We start from the raw sequence: 18,223 nt of genomic DNA, 5'->3' as shown, positions 1-18,223 counted from the left end.
TGTCTTTCTGGGAGTCTTTAATGGATTATAAGTTATTAATCTTTTATTACATAGTTAGAGAAAGCCCTTAAAATACTGTTTCAACCACAATTTTTTGGTTTACTACTCCTGGGACATGACATATATCAAGGAATTAAATAACTATAATTGGTACTAATTTTGCAGTTTCTTGATCTTTGAATGATAGCAAACTATTTCTTTAAATGTAATTTTTTTCTTTGTATATATAGAGCATGTAGTTTGATACAATGACACAAATATGCCACAGTAATTAATACAACAATGAAGCATAATGGGAAGGAACAAAGCAAAGAGCTAAAATGAGACTCCCTGGGTTGTACTCTGGTGCTGCCACAGAATTATTATATGAGTTTGGAAGATCATTTAACTTTTCTGTATTCCAGGTCTGAGACCTTAAAATTTGAGCGGATAATGTGCTTACCTCTTCCATCAAGTGCTTTCAGTTCTATAAAAGAAAGATGTTACATTAAATATACCAATGCCTTCTAAAGCCAGAAGCGATTAAGTCTTCACTCAGCTGGCTTAAAACCATCAAAACTCATGAGGGATTTATGGTTTTCAGACGAGCACTAATTAAAAGTTCAAATGCCCTGGAAAGCTAATAAAAAAGCTAAGTTGTTTTTTTTTTTTTGTCCACAGCAGATGTTCAGCAAAACAATGTAAAACCGCAATACATTGTGTGCAAATTGATTTACTGGCAACTGTTTCTCTGAAAGGCACACTAGACTTCAGTAAAGAAGAAATATTTTTAAGAAAATAAATTTGTGATCTTTCTACTGACAGGTTTGCATTTCATCCCCTGCAATAATGCAGACTCTAGAATGTCTTGTTTTATGCCATGGCAGCACTACCAAAAGAGCTGCTTCTGGCAGCAGCTGAGAATAATCAGTGGCATGTGGTCATCTCTGCAGAAGCTGAGATAAGGCTGCCTGTTGAGTCAGAGCTCCCACCCTTGCAGCCTGCAGTTCCCACTGCACATGATAGGCACAGGCCACTGCACAAAAACACAGAATGGCTGGGTTCAAAGCAACTTGTAAAGATCATCTTGTTCTGACTCCCCTGCTATGGACAGGCTTCCACTTAACCCCTGGATGGGTTGCTCAGAGCCCCATCCAGCCTGGTCAGAAACACTGGATGTGGCATCTACACCTTTCCTGGGCAACCTGTGCCAGTGACTCACCACCCTAACCATAAAAAATGTTTTCCTTATATCCAATCTAAACATACCCTCTTTCAGTTTAGGAATGTTGCCCCTTATCATAACATATAAAAAGACTTTCTCCCTCTTTCCTACAAGCTCCCTTCAGATACTAGAAGGTGCTATATGGTCTCTCATGAAGCCTTCTCTTCTTCAAGCTGAAGAGCTCTAACTCTTTCAGCCTGTCTCCAGCCCTCTGATCATTTCTGTGGCCTCTCTACCTGCTCTAACAGGTCCATAGTTTTTTTTTTTTTTTTGGTACTGGAGACCCCAGAAGTGAATGATGGTTCATGGGAGGCAAGCATGACAAAGTTTCTGAACCATGCAGAGATCTGATGGCTCTGATCATCACAAACTGTCTTTTCTTGATGAGCAGACATAGCTGAAACTTGATATGCTAATAGTCACTCCAGGCTGAAAATTTGGACAAGGTCAAGAAGTGGGCCCATGAGAATATCATGAGGTTTAACAAGACCAAGTGCAAGGTGCTGCTGGAGCAACCTCCAGTATCAATCCAGGCTGGGTATGAGCAGATTGAGGGCAGCCCTGCCCAGAAGGACTTGGAAGGGCTGGTGGAGGAGAGGCTGGACATGCCCAACCCATGGGCACTCAGCTCAGAGAGCCAAACGTGTCCTGGGCTCTTGCAGAGCACCGTGGGCAGCAGGGGAGGGAGGGAGGGGATTCTGTCCATCTGCTCCACTCTGCTCTGGTGAGAGCCCACTTGGAACTCTGCATCCAGCTCTGGGCTCCCAGCACAGGAAGGACATGGACCTGTCTTGAATCCAGAGGAGTCGATCAAGGTGATCAGATGGCTGGAGCACCCCTCCTATGAGGAAAAGCTGAGAGAATTGAGATTGTTCAGCTCGGAGAAAAGAAGGCTTTGGGAATTGCAGACTTTCAGTACCTGAAGGGATCCTGCAAGGAACACAGAGAGAAGCTTTCTACAAGAGCCTGGAGTGACAGTGACAGTGACAGACAGGAAGGAATGGATTCCAGCTAAAAGAGAGTAGGTTTGGATTAGCTGTTAGAAGGAAGTTCTTTCCTGTGAGGATGGTGAGGCACAGAAACAGGTTGTCCAGGGAAGCTGTGGATGCCCCACCCCTGGAGATGTCCAAGACCAGGCTGGATGGGGCTCTGAGCAACCTGGTCTAGTGGAAGGTGTCCCTGCCCAAGGCAGGGGTTGGAATGAAATGATCTTTAAGGTCTTTTCCAACCCAAACAATTCTATGATTCTACGCAAACATCCTTCACCGCAGGATGTCACACAGAAACCACAAACAAGTGCCCTGCTGACCCTCCTTGTAGCACAGTGTGTGATCACTTTGTGACACTCTTGGTTGGAACTTTCCTATAGGCACCAGCTTGCCTTCTCTGGTGCCTGTAGGAAAGTTCCCTGCTTTAACCTGTCAAACAGAGAAGGTACCACAGCTGGGACCCCCAGCCTTCTCCCAGTCTCCATTTTCTGCATTCTCATGAATAGTCCCAGCAGGTCATGCCACTGGTCATTCCCACCCAAGGGCCACATGAGACTCATTTGTCTCAGTAGGTTTTCTCTACCCACAGCAATTGAAATTGCAAATGCAGAAGTGAAACTCAATAGAAACTTTTGGACAGCGCTCTGCTGTGGCTTGATCAGAGCAGACTTTCACAAGTCGCCTGCCTGCCTTTTGGGAACACAGCTTCATTTTAGGTAGGAATCAGGTCTCAGAGGATGGAACAGCCATCAATAAAGTATTTCATCTATTGGATGGAAGTTGGCACATGTTAGATCTGGAATAGGCAATGTCAGCATAATAGCATCTGGTTTTTAATCTGTTTTCACAGGCAGGCACACTCTAACTGTTTTCTTGAGGCACACTCTAACTCCTATGAGCTGGCCTAACCCACAGAGCAGGATTTAAAAGCTTGCTCCTATCTGCATGAGGTGGGTCTGGAGACTCTGCAATGCACTACTAAGTCTAAAACCAGGGACCTTCTGTTATCCCCAGAAGTCACTTATGCTACAGGGTAAAACTTGAAGCTTGCTTGTTCCGTTCCCCTTAATCTCCTGCTCTGCACAACTCCTGTCTGTTTCTTCTCGCTCCTTTATCAACACAAAAGTAACAGGTGCAAATCCTGGAGTAGGAACTGGCTGCACCAGTTAAAATGCCTGAATCCTAAAACCCAAGAAGAAGCAGAAACTCTGGTCAGTCCAAAGTAAGTCCAGTTTGAGGGATTTATATTCCACTTTTTAAAAATGAATTTTGTCACTGAGAGTGTTTGAATGTTATGTATCTTCATAAATTCACAGTTATACTTACTGCATCTTTTTCTGGATTGCACACTTTAACCCAGAGCAGGTGGTCTATAAGCCAGTCTATAGGCTTATCCTTATAGAACATAAGAAAAAAATCCACTATGAGTGGTAAGTCTTCTGATTTAAACAATTTTCCTGAAAGCAAGACAAGAAGTTATATTTTTATTGCTATGCAAGAATCACCAGCTTTATGTTTAAATGTAATTCATATAAATTAACATTTAAGTATCACACCAGCCTTCCACACATGAATGTAATTATGATATTTAATGAAAAACTTCACATAGAATCTGACTTTGAAGAGTTGCTCATCATCCGGCCCTATGATATGGGATGCATATTCTCCTCCACAAAGAAAAGGAAGTTTTGGGGGTTTTTTATAGATTGTTCAAATTCCATTCTTGAAAACTACACATTACAGGGGCACATAGTTCCCTGAGGTGGAACAATTTCCTTCTTATGGGAGCTCAATATATTCTATGCTGAAGAGACTCTGAAGACAGTTTTAAAGAGAACAAAAAGTAAACTACTTTCAGTGGGTGGTTTCCTGAAGAACCAAGGAAGTTTTGATATGCAAGTTCTTCCATACTTTGAGATGTGATTCTGACTGAGACCTTTTTGATCTACACAGCTCCAAATGCAGTTGATCCTGCTGAGGTCTTAATACTTACCAATAAATCCAAGTTGTGAGAACTCGAGAACCATCCAATCTTGGGACTGTTGAGCAGCAAAGCTTTTTATACTTTCAATATAATCAGGTTTGGCTATAATATCGTCTTCCAGCTGGCGGGGGTGGGTGGGGAAATGCAACAGAAAAAGAGAAGGCAAGCAGTGATTTTATTTTTTGCAGAGAGAGTAGTGACATTGCCACAAGCGTGTTGTGTTTAACTGCTGTACCACATGTACTGAAGCTGTGCCAAACTACAGTGCGTTGGTATTTAGTTTCTACATTTATCTCTGGTTTAGTATCACTCATTAAGTAATTATCTACAGGAGTGACCATAACACCATGGGTGTTTCTCCCTTTTTTGATGAAGGAGGACTCCCTGCCTTAAAGAGATTTCACTTAGAAGAAAACATTAAGCAAACAGACAAGAGGTTAAGGAAGACGACAACAACAAGCAGTTTGTTTTTAGGTTCTATAAGCATTGAGAAGTGAGAGGAACAAACTGTCTGAGAGGAAAGGTGTCTAAAACCTCCAGTAGCCTGGGCAGACTTTGTCATTCAAACAAGGTGACTGAGAAGGACTGTGGATGATTACTGAGATGCCTGTAGAAACCAGGTTGTCCCAGGGGATACTGGAAATGAAGGGGTGTGCTCTGTGAATCACACTGAAGGACAGGGATACATAGAGCTTTCAAGATGTTGTAAAGGCCAGCACAGAGTACAGCAGTAGAGCCAGCTGAAGGGTACTTGGAAGAGGAGACTGACATCCATCAAGGCAATGGGAAAGGCATTGGCTTCATTTTTGCCTGGCTTTCAGACAAGAACTGGGCATCTGAAAAGCCAGAAGCTGTTCCTGCTACTAAAACTGAGGATTATGAATCCAGACAAGGAGGTTGGAGGCAATGACACAAAGGAAATAAATGTACTACAGAAATAATTAAGGAGGGAGTAATTAATGGTTTGAATTCAGTTTGAGTGTGAAAACACAGGAAGAGGAGGCTAAGACTTCAGGAAAATATTGCTGGGGTGTAATGTAATCATATAGTCATTTATTCTAACTGCTGTACTTCACTGGCCCTGCTGCATGTCTGGTTGTGCTGGAACTGGCTCCAGAAAGCTAAACAGCTAGAAAATTAATCCTTTGAGGAAAAAAACCCAGCCAAACAAAACATGATTTCCTGCTGGCGTTGGGTCTTCAACTGATGCAGCAGAGTCATCATCAAGAGCTTGAGAGATCAGGCCCAGCGGTTTTAGCTGAATTTCTGCATTGCTACAAGTGTAGGACTGGCTGACAAGAAATGTGTTGGCAACAGTGAACCCAGGAGTAAGTAGAATGAAGTTAGGAAAATGAGATTGAGATCTGTTTTGACCCTGTCAGCTTTTGCTGATGGTAAGATAAAAAATGCACAGATAGAGACAAACTGACCAAGATGAATGCCTCTTAACAGATTCTGAGATCTGGGGATTGAGCTGAGTTGACAGTTAGGTAGAAGAACAAAAAAAACCCCAAACATCAATTTACAAGAAATCTGGCATAAAATTAAATGAGCTTAAAGCAATTAGCCAGGAGAAAGATGTAAAGGGAGAAGAGCAAAGAATCAAAGAAGGTTTTAGTGAATCCTTGAAGAGAAATTGAGGGGCACCAAAAAAGGATGAAAAGCAGACTGGAGTATCTCAAAAACCTAGGGAGGCCACCATATCAAGAAACACCGTAGAAAAGTAGGCAAAACCAGTGAAGATTAAAAGCACAGAGGCTGTGATGCAAAGTGACTGTGTCTGTGGTTATGAACAGAAAGTAATATTGAAGTCTGAGATGGTCTTTCCTGAAGCTGACAGAGATTATTAGAGGATGTAGTTTGATATCCCATGTAGCACAAACCATTGAAGTTATTTATTTAACCCTGTAATTTGTGTTCAACTAAAGCACATCTTGGAGAACCTCTCTCATTGCTTAGAGATTCCAGTATCCCTTTTTTCAGTATGTTATACAGCACTTTAATACTTTGTTTAATACTTTGCACCCAAATTCTAATTTGATTTTTTTCTGCCTTCAGCTTACAGCCACTTGTTTTCTCATATGCTCTTATCTGCCAAAGGAGGTTGTGCAACTGCACACAGATGGATCAGGAAATTTAAGATATGAACTGCCTAGTCCACTTGCCCCATTGCCATGGGAAGGCCAGCAAAACACATAATCACAGCTAACTTCCCTTCACTCATCAGTGCTTTTGAATGGAAAAATATACATCCACTACAGCAAGACCATGAAAATTTCCTACATGATAGGTACCAAATGGGTTTCCTTTCATTTTTCTTATGTATGTTGTCTGTCTAAGAGAAGTAAAAATGAAGTAGTAACAAAAAAGTCGAAGAATACAATGAAAGTTTAGGCATCAGACAGGAAGGTTCTTCCTTTCTGAATTTTATGATAGTATTTTTGCATTTTGTCTCACTGACAATGAATTGTGAAAACTGTGGAGCTCCTCTTAGGAGCTCTACCAAATGGCAGGTGTAACCTAAAGTCAAGTGAGGGGAAGAAAAAAAAAGTCCATATAAAGAGTCCTAGTGAACTCACTGAGCTATTGCTCAGGCTTTAAATCCATTAGAGAAGTGTTGCTGGCAATGTATATAGCAATGTATACTAGTGTGTATATATATATATATATATATATATATATATATATATAATACAAGGCTTTCCCATCCTCCATATGAGGTAATAAAAAAATCATAGCAGTAGTTCAGGAAACTACTACAAGTTAGAACTTGGTAAGAGACTTTTATCTGAAGAAGATAAGATTTATTTAATGGTTTATTTTTGTTTCATCTCAGTGCAAATAGAAAACACTTAAAAACTGCTGTATCTGTGTTTCTTTCAGATTTGAAATGTTTGATTCCTGCAGTGAACTAAGTCTACATGGAAAAGAAATAACAAATGCATGTCCTCACTATTAGGCTGGGATTGGATTGCCTGCTTTTATGGCTGTGTTATGATCTCGTTATTTTAAGTGCCTCAAGGGTCCCTGGTACATACCAGGAGGTTGAGTGAAAATGGAAACAAGGACCTCAAAGTTCTCTCAGGTGGGGGCGAATAAAAAGCTTTAAGTAGACAAGTTGATCAGCGGGTAATCAGTGGGTAAGGTGCATCCCCAGTGTAAGCCTGTTAGCTTCCGTGGACTTCACAAAAAGACTTCCTTAAATCCTGGTTCAGCAGGATCCTAGAACAAGTGTTTATTCAGCAAAGATCTTGTCTGACTCATGACATCAACTGTTCTGTAGAGGTCAAGACTAATTATGTGTGCTTATCTTCTTTCAAGGTTTGGGAGTTAGTGTCAGCCACTCAATCAATACTATTCCTGACTAAACTAAATAAAAATCTAACATAGCTCAAGTTTTGCTTAAGATTACTGAAGTAAATATTGTACCAGTCTAAGGAAAAGTAGTTTAAAGTTATTTGCTTTCCTGTAACACAAGACTTCTAAATAGAGGGAGGACATAACTAAGTTTATGGCAGCAAGTGTTCATTCTTTTCACCTGCACTCTACAGAGTAGCTTTTGGGCAGACCAGCATCTGTGCTACAGGAGCAGCTGCAGGCTGGGCATACAAATAAGGAATGGGATATAGTAGGAACACTATGAGGAATGGGATGAGGAAAGTATAGTTTCTTTTTGAGAAAATTCCAAAAGCAAACATAACTCCCACCAGACCACCACCATCCAGGCTTTGTTCTTAATAACACAGTTCAGTCATTATATAATGTCTCAGATAAGAAAACACATGTTCTCAATTCCTTTAGAAATACAAATACATAAGTAAGTCATTGTAGTACAAATATGAATCCTTGGAGAACTTGGTAACAGGAAGGGACATCAATTGTCTGGCAGCATCCTAACGTTTCACTTCGCTGGGCTTCCTACACCTTGATGCTCCATGCACTCAGTAAACTTGGATAATGTTCTTAAAATATACAAAAGCCACAGGAAAATACTTCATTTTCCATTCAACCATAATTGTTCAAAACACAGTATTTTTGTTTGTCCACTTGCATCCTGAGCACCTATGCCACATTTGAGAACAGAGCATGGCGACTCTTAAGTAGCCCAGCTCAATTGTGGTTTTCTTGAATCCTGAGAAAAACCATAGGAGATGCCAGGTCCTGCAATCTTTTGCTTCCAGGAAACCTGTGATGTCCTTATGGAATACCAATTCTGAAGCAAAATGCTCTTCTGAGCTTTTTAAAAAACTGTTGACATGACTGAGCTACATGAAATTTTATAGACCTGTTCCATGATTGAACAGCTCTTATTAATTTTGGAATCTCTGGTGGTGATTAAGATCTTCATGGAGTGCAAATTAGCACGAATCTAGAATGATGATTAAAGCTAAGTTTAAATGCATGGGGATCTTAAAGGCTAATACAAAATCTTCTGGAGAATTAAGGATCTGTGCCAACTTGTAGTTGACCTTATCTCTAGTATCATTCTACTGGTATTTCCCTGTCTGAAATATTTCAGTTCATTGTCTTCTGGGCTATAACCTGAACCTATCACTATTCTTTTTCCTGGCTGCAGTAAGTAAAAAGATACTAAATTCTGACTTTCTTAACCTAATTAAATGTGGATTTCATGCTTCAGTTACCTTGCTCTTCAACTTCATAAATGACAGAAAGGTAGAGATAGTTTTAATCAAATAGTACCTGGCTTCAAGACGTAGATAAATACAGAAATATGTGGATGCTTGTAAGGATTATAGGCAAAATACACAGAAAATTGCATAAGATTGCTGATTTTATTGAGGCCTTTTGTCAAACCATGACACCTTTGAAACAAAAATTGCCAAAACTAATAATCAGTACAGAGGTATTGCTGCTACTTAATGATAATATGGACATACCTGTAAATAAAATGTTCCCTTAGGTTGAGCATATAGCATTAAAAAGCTATAATCCAAATTCTGTTTAGTTCTCCACCTAAACATAAGCAGCAAATTCTGATAAGCTTTTTGAGGGGGTTGCAAGAGTTATTTCTATAATAAGAGAACTTCTAATGCTCTGCATTTTTTGTTTCTACAATAAAATTGTACAGTTGTATATTCTAACCCATGTTAAGTGCAAAAGTATTCATCTACAATCAATGTAAACATTTGTAAATAATTTTATTTTCCTGTAAAAGTTAACATTAAATAAACAAAAAAAATTGATCTCTGTCAATGGAGCTTGAAATGTCTAAGAAGTTATTCATGTCAAGTTACTTAAAAGATTCTATTCATTATTTTATGAAGGGCAGAAATAAAGACACATGGATTATTTAAAGATGAAAAAGTAAATGGTTATACATATGACAATATGAACAGCACAAGAGCAGGTTGAGAACCATAATTTTCAGGTTTAAATATAAACGCATATTTCATACAATCTCTCATTTTACCAGAGGATGACGATGATGTTTGATAATCAATACTGAAAGACTACAGAATAATTTATTGGTATTTAATTAATGTAAAAGTATAACTGATCCAAGTTATACTTTTACATTATACATTATTTTACATTTACAAGTTATATCTAATCATATCTACAACTAAATTATAAGTATGCAAACTTGTTTATGGTCTATGGTATGAACACATAAGGTTTATCTATAAAGGCAATATACATACACACATTTATGTAAATATACTAGCTGATTTCCTCCAGCCTAAAATCCTAGTACTGCAACTCTCTTGCTGCATTGTTGCAGTGGCTTCTGATAAATTAGTTATTGTTGGTGAAGAAAATTACTTTCCTGCAATAAATATGTATTTTTTTAAGGTTATAATCTCTGTCTTACTGAATTTGGGGCATGGGAGTGAATGAAATCACCATTAAGGGTGTAGTAACAGTAGATGAAAACCCAATGATCACCAAAAGTTAGGTCATTAATTAAACCCCCAGTACTTGTCACTGGTTAGCTGGAGGGCCTCATGGGCTGTGTGTTCACAGAGACTCTCCCTCATCAGTTACATTAAAGATTTTTCTATTTTTTCCTATATGACAGATCACATAGCCTATTACTTGTTGGCATTATCCACCTGGCTTAAAACCTGTAGGATGCCTAGAGTCAAGACCTAAAGGAGATGCCTTGGCTCTCTCCCTGAAGCTGATGTGCAGCATAGCATTTCTCAAGATCCCCTTGTAATTTTTTTTACAAGTACAAATGAGGTCCTTTAGCTCTGAAACACAAAAACATTATCAGCTCAAACAATGCTGACTTTTTCTGAATTTTCCATTTTACACTCTTAGCAAAAGTTCTTAGGTTTTATACAGCGATCTTACCGTACTCGGTCCTCAGAATCGCCAAGCGTTTTCTTCAGGTTGGAAAGATCTGGGTAATAGGAAGCAGGAGGTGAAATAACCTCCAGGACTCCAGACTGGACTTCTCTGGGGAAGCTGGGGAAAGAATCCTAGTGAGACCCCATTCCTCAGAAAGACTTTTGAGGGCAACCACAGACAGCAGGTCCCCAAAGTTAGGGTTGCTCCTCCAGAAGTGGAATTCACACCTCTAGTGAAGAAACTGACTGCAAATTTGGAACCATCAGAATAGACAGGTCAGGAACTCCTCCAAGTCTCAGAAAACACTGGAGAGAAGTGTGTCTCAGAAATCCGGCCCCTCCTGCATCTGTAGATGCTTACTAAAAATCCAGAGATAGTTGCCAAAATGCAGCAGTAATTCACAACCAAACCCACTATCTAGAGCAACACACAACTGTTTCCCCTTGCATGAGAGCTCCCAGTTTCCTTACCATTCTCCAACTCTAATTCTACTTTCCTAGCAAAATGAAACTGTCCCACAGCAGGAGTTTAAAACAGGGAGTCTGGATTTAGTCTCTGCTCCAATAATTAAATTTTCCATTTAAAGAGACATTGAAAAACTATGTAACCTACTTTGGAAGCCAAACCTGGAAGTCAAATGTCCCCTTTCTTCCAAAAAACCACAAAACAACTAATCAAAAAATCTAAACAAAAACCACCAACCCAATAAAAAACCCAACAAAAACAAACAATCTGGCCTCAGGTGCATAAATTGCATAATTTTAAAACCCCAACACAAAACAGGTAGAATAGTGGTTTCAAAAACAAGTTTCCCATTTCCTATGATTAGTAAACAAAAGATAACACTAAAAATTAAACACATCAGAGTACCAGCATTATGGGAAAAAATATCAATCTTACTGTGTAACCCTGACAAAGCAAACACTCTGCAGAAATTTTTTCAAAAGCCATAAAGCAGTAATTAAAATTATCTGAGTGTTTAAATTGCTGTTGGTATTGTACTTTGGCAGTGCCAAGAAGGAATGCCTCTTCCCCTTGTCCCCTTGTCCTCCCAGCTGAGCTAAATCCTCTGAAGGCAGGAAATTACGAATATTACTTAGCTAACAGCCTCAGTATGAGGAGTCTTCTGGGGGAAACCCACACACAAAGCACAGTCTGGGAAACCCTTGAGTGAAGAAGGATGTGCAGAAATGCTCAAATGGGGAAGAAAAGGTCAACTCCTCCAGGGATCTTGTTCAAGGAAGATAATAGCAAGCAGAACTGCATGCAGTGGGAACCAAGCTTCCATTTGACATCCCTAGGGTTAATTTGGCAGGGCAAAGACCCCCCATCTCATATTGCCCATCGTGTAGCAGCATTTAAGATTATAAATGTAATCCCATTGCTGTCCCAAGTCCATTGCCTTCCTAAAAAATAGTAAAAAAAAGGAAACAAAGATGGAAAAGGAAAAGGAAACAAAGATGGGAAAATATGGCTGTGTTGTGGCACTAGGGGACATAGTTTAGTGGTGGCAGTGCTGGGCTAATGGTTGAACTCTATTGATCTTACAGGTGTTCTCCAACCTAAGGAATTCTGTGATTCTATGACAGATGCCAGATTACACTGCAGGGTTGTGTAGTCAGTGGGGACCTCATACATGCAACCTCAGGTGCATCAATTGCATCATTCATTTCGAGGGGAAAAGACTTAGGCTCAAGTAAATATTTATCTCAGATTTAAGCTGAGACCTTGACTGGTTAGTTAAAGCATATTCATCAAATAGGAAATGAAAAATAAATTGATGCACATACTTCTGTTCTCAATTTCACAGTATGTTATGGCATACATATTGAGAGTGCACCTTTGCCTCAGTTCCATTTCAGTGTTGAAATGTTCTAGTTCTTTCCATAAAAGTTCCAAATATGTTCACACTGGTGGTTGAATGTAGGACTTACCTGGTTTTAACACTTTCTGCCACACTCTTAACATACTCTGCATCCACCTAAAGAAAATAAGGGAGGGGTTCATTAAAAGTCACTCATTTTTGTATTTAAAAACACTTTGTAGGGAATATGTATATGCAAACATTTACATTTTTTTCCTTCCAAACAAATGTGGTATGTTACAGCAGCATTTCTAGTAAGGAACAGTATGGGCTTTTCAAGCCAACCAAACTTTCAATTGTGGTTCACTTCTGTTTCCAACTATCTCCAGCTTCCATTTCTGGCACTTTGTTTTTCACAGCTTTTGCAAAAGACCAGGCTATTTTCTGCCTAAAATTCTGTTCTGCTATGCCAGTAAAGCACAGCTATATAACTATCAGTAAAAAAAGCTGGTTTGGGTTAATAATCCAAAAATCACAAAAGAGGCCTAAGGCTGATGAGAAAAATCACCTAAGCAAAATATTCTAAAGCCAGCAATACTTACAATTTTTATTTAATTTCTTCCTAATATAACAAACTTACAGCTCTATGTTTGGAAATTTTGAGGACATTCATTACTGTTGTTTCATAAAAGTAACAATGTTAGTGTGCCAAACATACTTGTTAACTACATTTAGAGTGCAAAGTTCTTTTTCTAAAGCAACACAATAACTGTCTTAGGAGTTCAGATTTTTTTCTTTAAATAAACAAATTGTTTAATATATAATTGTTACCAATTATTTGTGGTAAGTAAAAAAAAGTGAAATACAGAACTGTGGTAAGAAAAAAAATACCCAGAACTTAAAACTCACTCTCAGTCAATAAGTTACTCAAGCTTAACCCATGATGTAAACATTCACCTTGATCTTTGAAAACTTTGTGGGAAAAAGGAAGGTGTGGATTCATGACCAGTGAACACACCTGCCCTCCTTGATAATAAAATGTTCTTATCACCTCTCAGATCAGCATGCTTATCTACTCCAATTTACTGCATGGCTGAAAAAATGGGAGCTGTGAGAACGTGACTTTTGTGTTGGGAGAAAAGGGAGAGTAGGTCTTACAATGGCAGTTTAATCCTAAATTAGCTGATATGGACTTGTACTACAACCACAGTTCCTGTTTGTTCAAAGTGCCATATTAGGACTCTCCACAGTGGCAAACTATTCAAAAGTCAACCCTTAAAAACTCACAGAATCCTCTGAAGACCTCCGAAGAAATAAGTTTACGTCAATGGCAGCCAGGCAAAGCTCATCACTGCCAGGGCTTTTCATTGTGAAATACCAACTGCAAAGTAAGTTCAGCTCCTAAAAACTATGCTGAAGAGGAACTACAGCCAATAAAATTGGTCCTCCGTACTCATCATTGTGATCCAAACAGAAAACTGGAAATCATGGTTAAAATTCAAGTGAACTATATTCTGTTTGACACTTTTACACCTGCAAAAGTGATGACTAAATAATTTAAAAAATAGCAAACCGTAACTGTTAATGAATACATGCATAAATTTAATGCTGTCTATGGAAGGACATAGAAATATGAAGAATAAATATGAATTGTGAATAATAGCACAATCATTTTACCTGCTAGAAGCGATTACTAGCTAATCCCTTTCTGCAGCTTTGTTTTTTCTGATGTAATCAAGATATTTTTGAGTAAGGAAAAAAAACATTTATCCTTATTATCTTACCTTGAGCACCGTTTAGTTTCCCAAACATGCTCAAGGCTCTGAACAGTTTTCTTTTGCATAGGAAATGCCAAAACACATGCAGAAGGCTCCAATTTGTCAAGATACTTTGCAAAATACATGTTTTCAAACCAGCAGATAAATAATTCGAACTTGTTAGACTAAGTTTACTTTCTTCAGGTTCTATGGCACTTTTCCGTGGAGGACTTACATTTCATTCTGGAAGCAGAAACCCTTACTTCCAGAGATAAATAATGAGTTCATATGGTTTTGATGGAAAATCTGATCGAAGGACTGTGTTGGTGAATGTAATAACACTTTTTACCCTTAGATCATCTGTATAACAGGGTTTTTTCCACATATGAACACTGAGGCACTAACTGCTCACCATCTACTCCAGCCCTGACGAAATCTCTCCCAAAAGTCAAGCTAACAGTATTTTGCGCTATTAGACATAAATCTCAATATATTTTATATCAGCATCCTGCATCTTTCCATTCACACATACCTCTGCTACAAAGATGATTATTACGCAGTCCTTCTTTTGCTCTTCAGATAGTTGGTACAGCAGGGAATGCAATGTATCAATCAGATAATTTTGTTTTTCCCTTTTCACAGTAGGAATACCCATCACCAGGGAGACTGCAAAGAGAGAATGCCTCAAGCCATGTAACTTAAATGGAAACTAAAATCACATTTTAATTTTGATTTGATGTGGCCATGAAACTTGGTGACAGTTAATATTTCCTTAGCACTGTGACAGCATTTGCTCTACTACCTGAAAGGGGAGATACCTCCAGCTATGTTTAGTTTAGAGACACCTGTGTTATAAACACCAGGTCTACACTTGAGAACTTGGAGATACCACTGCCTCTGTACTGAGATTCAAAAGTGAGCATTGCACTGCTCCAGTGAGCAGGTTCTCATCGGAAGTGAACGCTGTGTATTTCAGAAAGGAATCCAATTCAAAAATCCTTCTGAGCAGTTTAATTGATATGCATTAATGGTTTTCATAACATCAATAAGAATAAAAGAACTAAGGTGCTATTAAAAATAAAGAAACTGAAATTGTTTCTGGCAAGGACTCCACTAGTAGCAAACCTATGCTGTGTTACATCATCAGACCATAAGCAGGATGTCTCTTTTTTCATTAGTACGGGCATTACTTAAATCAGCGGCCAAACACAGCTCAGAAAACCTGTGCAATCTTAGTCCTTGCAGAGGATTTCTATTCACCAAAATCCCAGAAGGCTGGTGAGGAAGCAACAGTTTGAAATAAAACAGTAGGTGCAGTTAGTGAATTGCTTCTGACTTTAACCTCCATGCCAATGTCAGCTCAAAAACCAAAGTGCCAGTGTTCCTTCCCAGGACATATCCCATTAAACCACTGGAGTTTGTTTCATTTTATACACTGAAGGTCAACCTGCACTTATTGAACTGCAGTCCTGCTATTGTGATTTTCCTGTACATATAAAAGAAGGTTAAACATAGAGTATTCTTTTATTAGTGACACTGATCTATGGGGACTCTAGTGAGAACTCCAACACTAGATCACATTACTACAAATACACCAACTAATAAGTAGTCTGTAGAAAGTTATCCATTGTCATGAGCATGGCTCAGGGTTTGGGTTTTTTTTTAGTTAAATCAAATTCACTGCCAATGTTTCTTCATATAAAATCACCCTAGAAAAAAGTAAAAATTTCAACAAAATACAAAACTCATCAAAATGGTTGACTAATTTCTTCTTTGCTTACTATTTTTGCATGTTCCTTTTACTTGTCACATGACAGTTAGGACAATGCATTTAAAATGTGTATTATAGATCACTGGAATTATTATGATTTCTACAGGTGCCAGCTGATTTCTCATGGGGATGAAAAAGCTACATTGAAGATATATTAATATCCTTTAAATGATCACATCACCTTTCCCTTTGCTTCTCACATTAGCAAACTGAAGGCATTCCAAATTCGCCTCGGCTTCCTCATCCATACTAATTTTGTAGGGGAAGAAATGTCAGCTACTGCATCTTAGCCATATGAATATATGATTAAAACAAAAAATAACCTTGTTTTTCAATTAAGATTATTTTTATTGCTATTTCAAAAGGTTTTCAGTATACTTTAAGATAAAGACTTGGAATAGGGGCGGGTGTTTTAAAAATACTTTTGCTATTGCCATTAAAATTCATTCAGCTTGGCAACATTAGAAAGTTAAGGGAGAAAATCCATTCCAGACTTCTGAGTATGCTACATTGCTAGAAATTAATTAAAAATACAAACATATTGCAAATAGAAGCCAAACCTTATTTCCTACCTCCAGTTCTCTGTTGCCCAAAAATAACATTTGGGAAAATTGCATTTTCATATTCTCGAAGGTGAGGGAGATAGAAGTAGATATTTGTAAGATGTATGGGGAGTTTTCTGGGGGGGATTAACTCTTTCCACTCTAAATCACCTTAAAGACATAACAGACACAGAGATCCACATAAAATAAAAAGCAAGCAGAGGAGCCTATTTCTTCACCTGTTTTGCTCAGCTGAACACTGGCAGATTACCACACACAAGGTTCTTCAATCAGAACTATTCCTCAGAAATTATTATATGTCATATATATTACATTATATTAAATTGAGAACTTCCCAGTACAGCTCCTTCCCACTCAGGGCTCCAAGCTTGAACATCCTGGGATACTATCTGTATTTCCCTGCGCCTGCACACTAGCAGGACTCAGTCATCTTAAAACACAGTAAGTAGTTATTTTAAAGGCAGCAGTAAAAAACTGTTTGGTTGGGTTTTTTTTTTTACATGCTTGGCAAACAATTTTTAAATGAAAGGAAACACAGATTTGGATTAATAACCTTCTTAACTACTTAATAAACTTAAATGCTTTCCCCTAAAAGTAACACATGGTGGTTTTCACAGCTCAAACAAAATTTCCCAGTTTATAAATAGTCCTATGGTAAAAAGAATGACCACATACAGGCCTTTAAAAACTATTCAAGAAACAAAAGGCTATAGCAGTTAAGAGAAAAGTAGGGATTTTATTTTTCTTTACTACTTTAAAATAAAGATGAAAGCAACAGAAAATTTATTGACTGGGATGGAAAGTTTTTTTTCCCAAGAATTGCATCTAAAATGCCTCCCAAAATTTACCATCCTTCTAAGTTACATACATGTATCACAAAAACCATCATCAGCTTTATTCACTCAGTTTAGATTAAGAAAGGCAGAGGCTTACTGAATGGGCAATATTTTAAATTTTTCAAATTCCAAAAGATAGTCCCACTGAAAATTAGGTCTAAAAAGAGACTTCCTACCTTACAGAAAATACTTTAAAAAGCCCTGAAACAACCATATATATCTGCCCAGAGATTTGTGTATGAGAGAGAGACCCACAAGTCTTTCCACACAACTGAGCCATTAAATATACTGGAATTTTGCTGCATAGAGACCACCTTCACAACTTTTCCTTCTGTATTTGGAAGTAATATCTATCAAATATTGGGCAAGGGAGTTTTATTCCATTGACTACAATAAACCTTTCAATTTTGGTTGTATAGTAAAACATGGCTGGTATGGGAAGCAGAAGGGTAAGTAAAAATAAAAGGAAAATTATTCAACAATTTTAAGAAATTTCTGCCTTAAATCCTGTGAACTGACAGATTATAATACTTTCTGAAATTTAGCCGGCTCCAATAAGAACCAAAAGCACGGGGAAGGGGAACTTTCACTCTCCTTTACTGCAATTTTGTGCATTAGGCAGTAACTCTTTGCCCACAGTATGTGGGGTTACTGGGGGCTGACAGCTCCTAAGGCCACCACCCTGCCAATGCTCAGCCCTTTGTTTATGAACTTCTGAACAGTCCCAGTGAATTAATATCAGATAAACAGATAAAGACTGGCAAGGGAGAACAGAAGAAACAACTCTGACTATATAAAGAAGAAATGCACCTTTTTCTTTCTTCCCCTCGTTAATTCCCCATTTTACTCTGATCATCAGCCTGCTGTACTGAATGAAAATAAGGATTGTTAGATGGTAGTTTTCAGTCACACCCAGACTCTTTCTGAAGTTGGGGGATACTGTGAAATGCCTCCAGCACAGAGATGCCTCTTCTAGCTTCCCTTCTCTCCCCAGGGAAGA

The 18,223-nt window shown here is 38.4% G+C and overlaps 1 protein-coding gene across 1 annotated transcript in view; it reads right to left on the bottom strand.

Annotated features, from left to right (window-relative positions):
- The window catches only part of MGAT4D (MGAT4 family member D), a gene marked incomplete at both ends in the record, with an annotated part of 34,726 nt that overhangs the window by 5,124 nt on the left and 11,379 nt on the right, over nucleotides 1-18,223 (bottom strand). Inside the window, 7 exons of the mRNA XM_084204737.1 lie at nucleotides 3,520-3,650; nucleotides 4,187-4,298; nucleotides 9,076-9,151; nucleotides 10,496-10,609; nucleotides 12,427-12,473; nucleotides 14,586-14,719; nucleotides 16,397-16,537. Of these exons, the coding sequence (XP_084060863.1) occupies nucleotides 3,520-3,650; nucleotides 4,187-4,298; nucleotides 9,076-9,151; nucleotides 10,496-10,609; nucleotides 12,427-12,473; nucleotides 14,586-14,719; nucleotides 16,397-16,537 (755 nt within the window). The remainder of the gene's footprint in view (nucleotides 1-3,519; nucleotides 3,651-4,186; nucleotides 4,299-9,075; nucleotides 9,152-10,495; nucleotides 10,610-12,426; nucleotides 12,474-14,585; nucleotides 14,720-16,396; nucleotides 16,538-18,223) is intronic.

Source organism: Fringilla coelebs, assembly GCF_963513975.1.
Source record: "Fringilla coelebs genome assembly, chromosome: 4".
In the NCBI taxonomy this organism is placed as follows: domain Eukaryota; kingdom Metazoa; phylum Chordata; class Aves; order Passeriformes; family Fringillidae; genus Fringilla; species Fringilla coelebs.
Note: the sequence above shows the minus strand (reverse complement) of the source record. Positions and strands in the feature narration are given on the sequence as shown.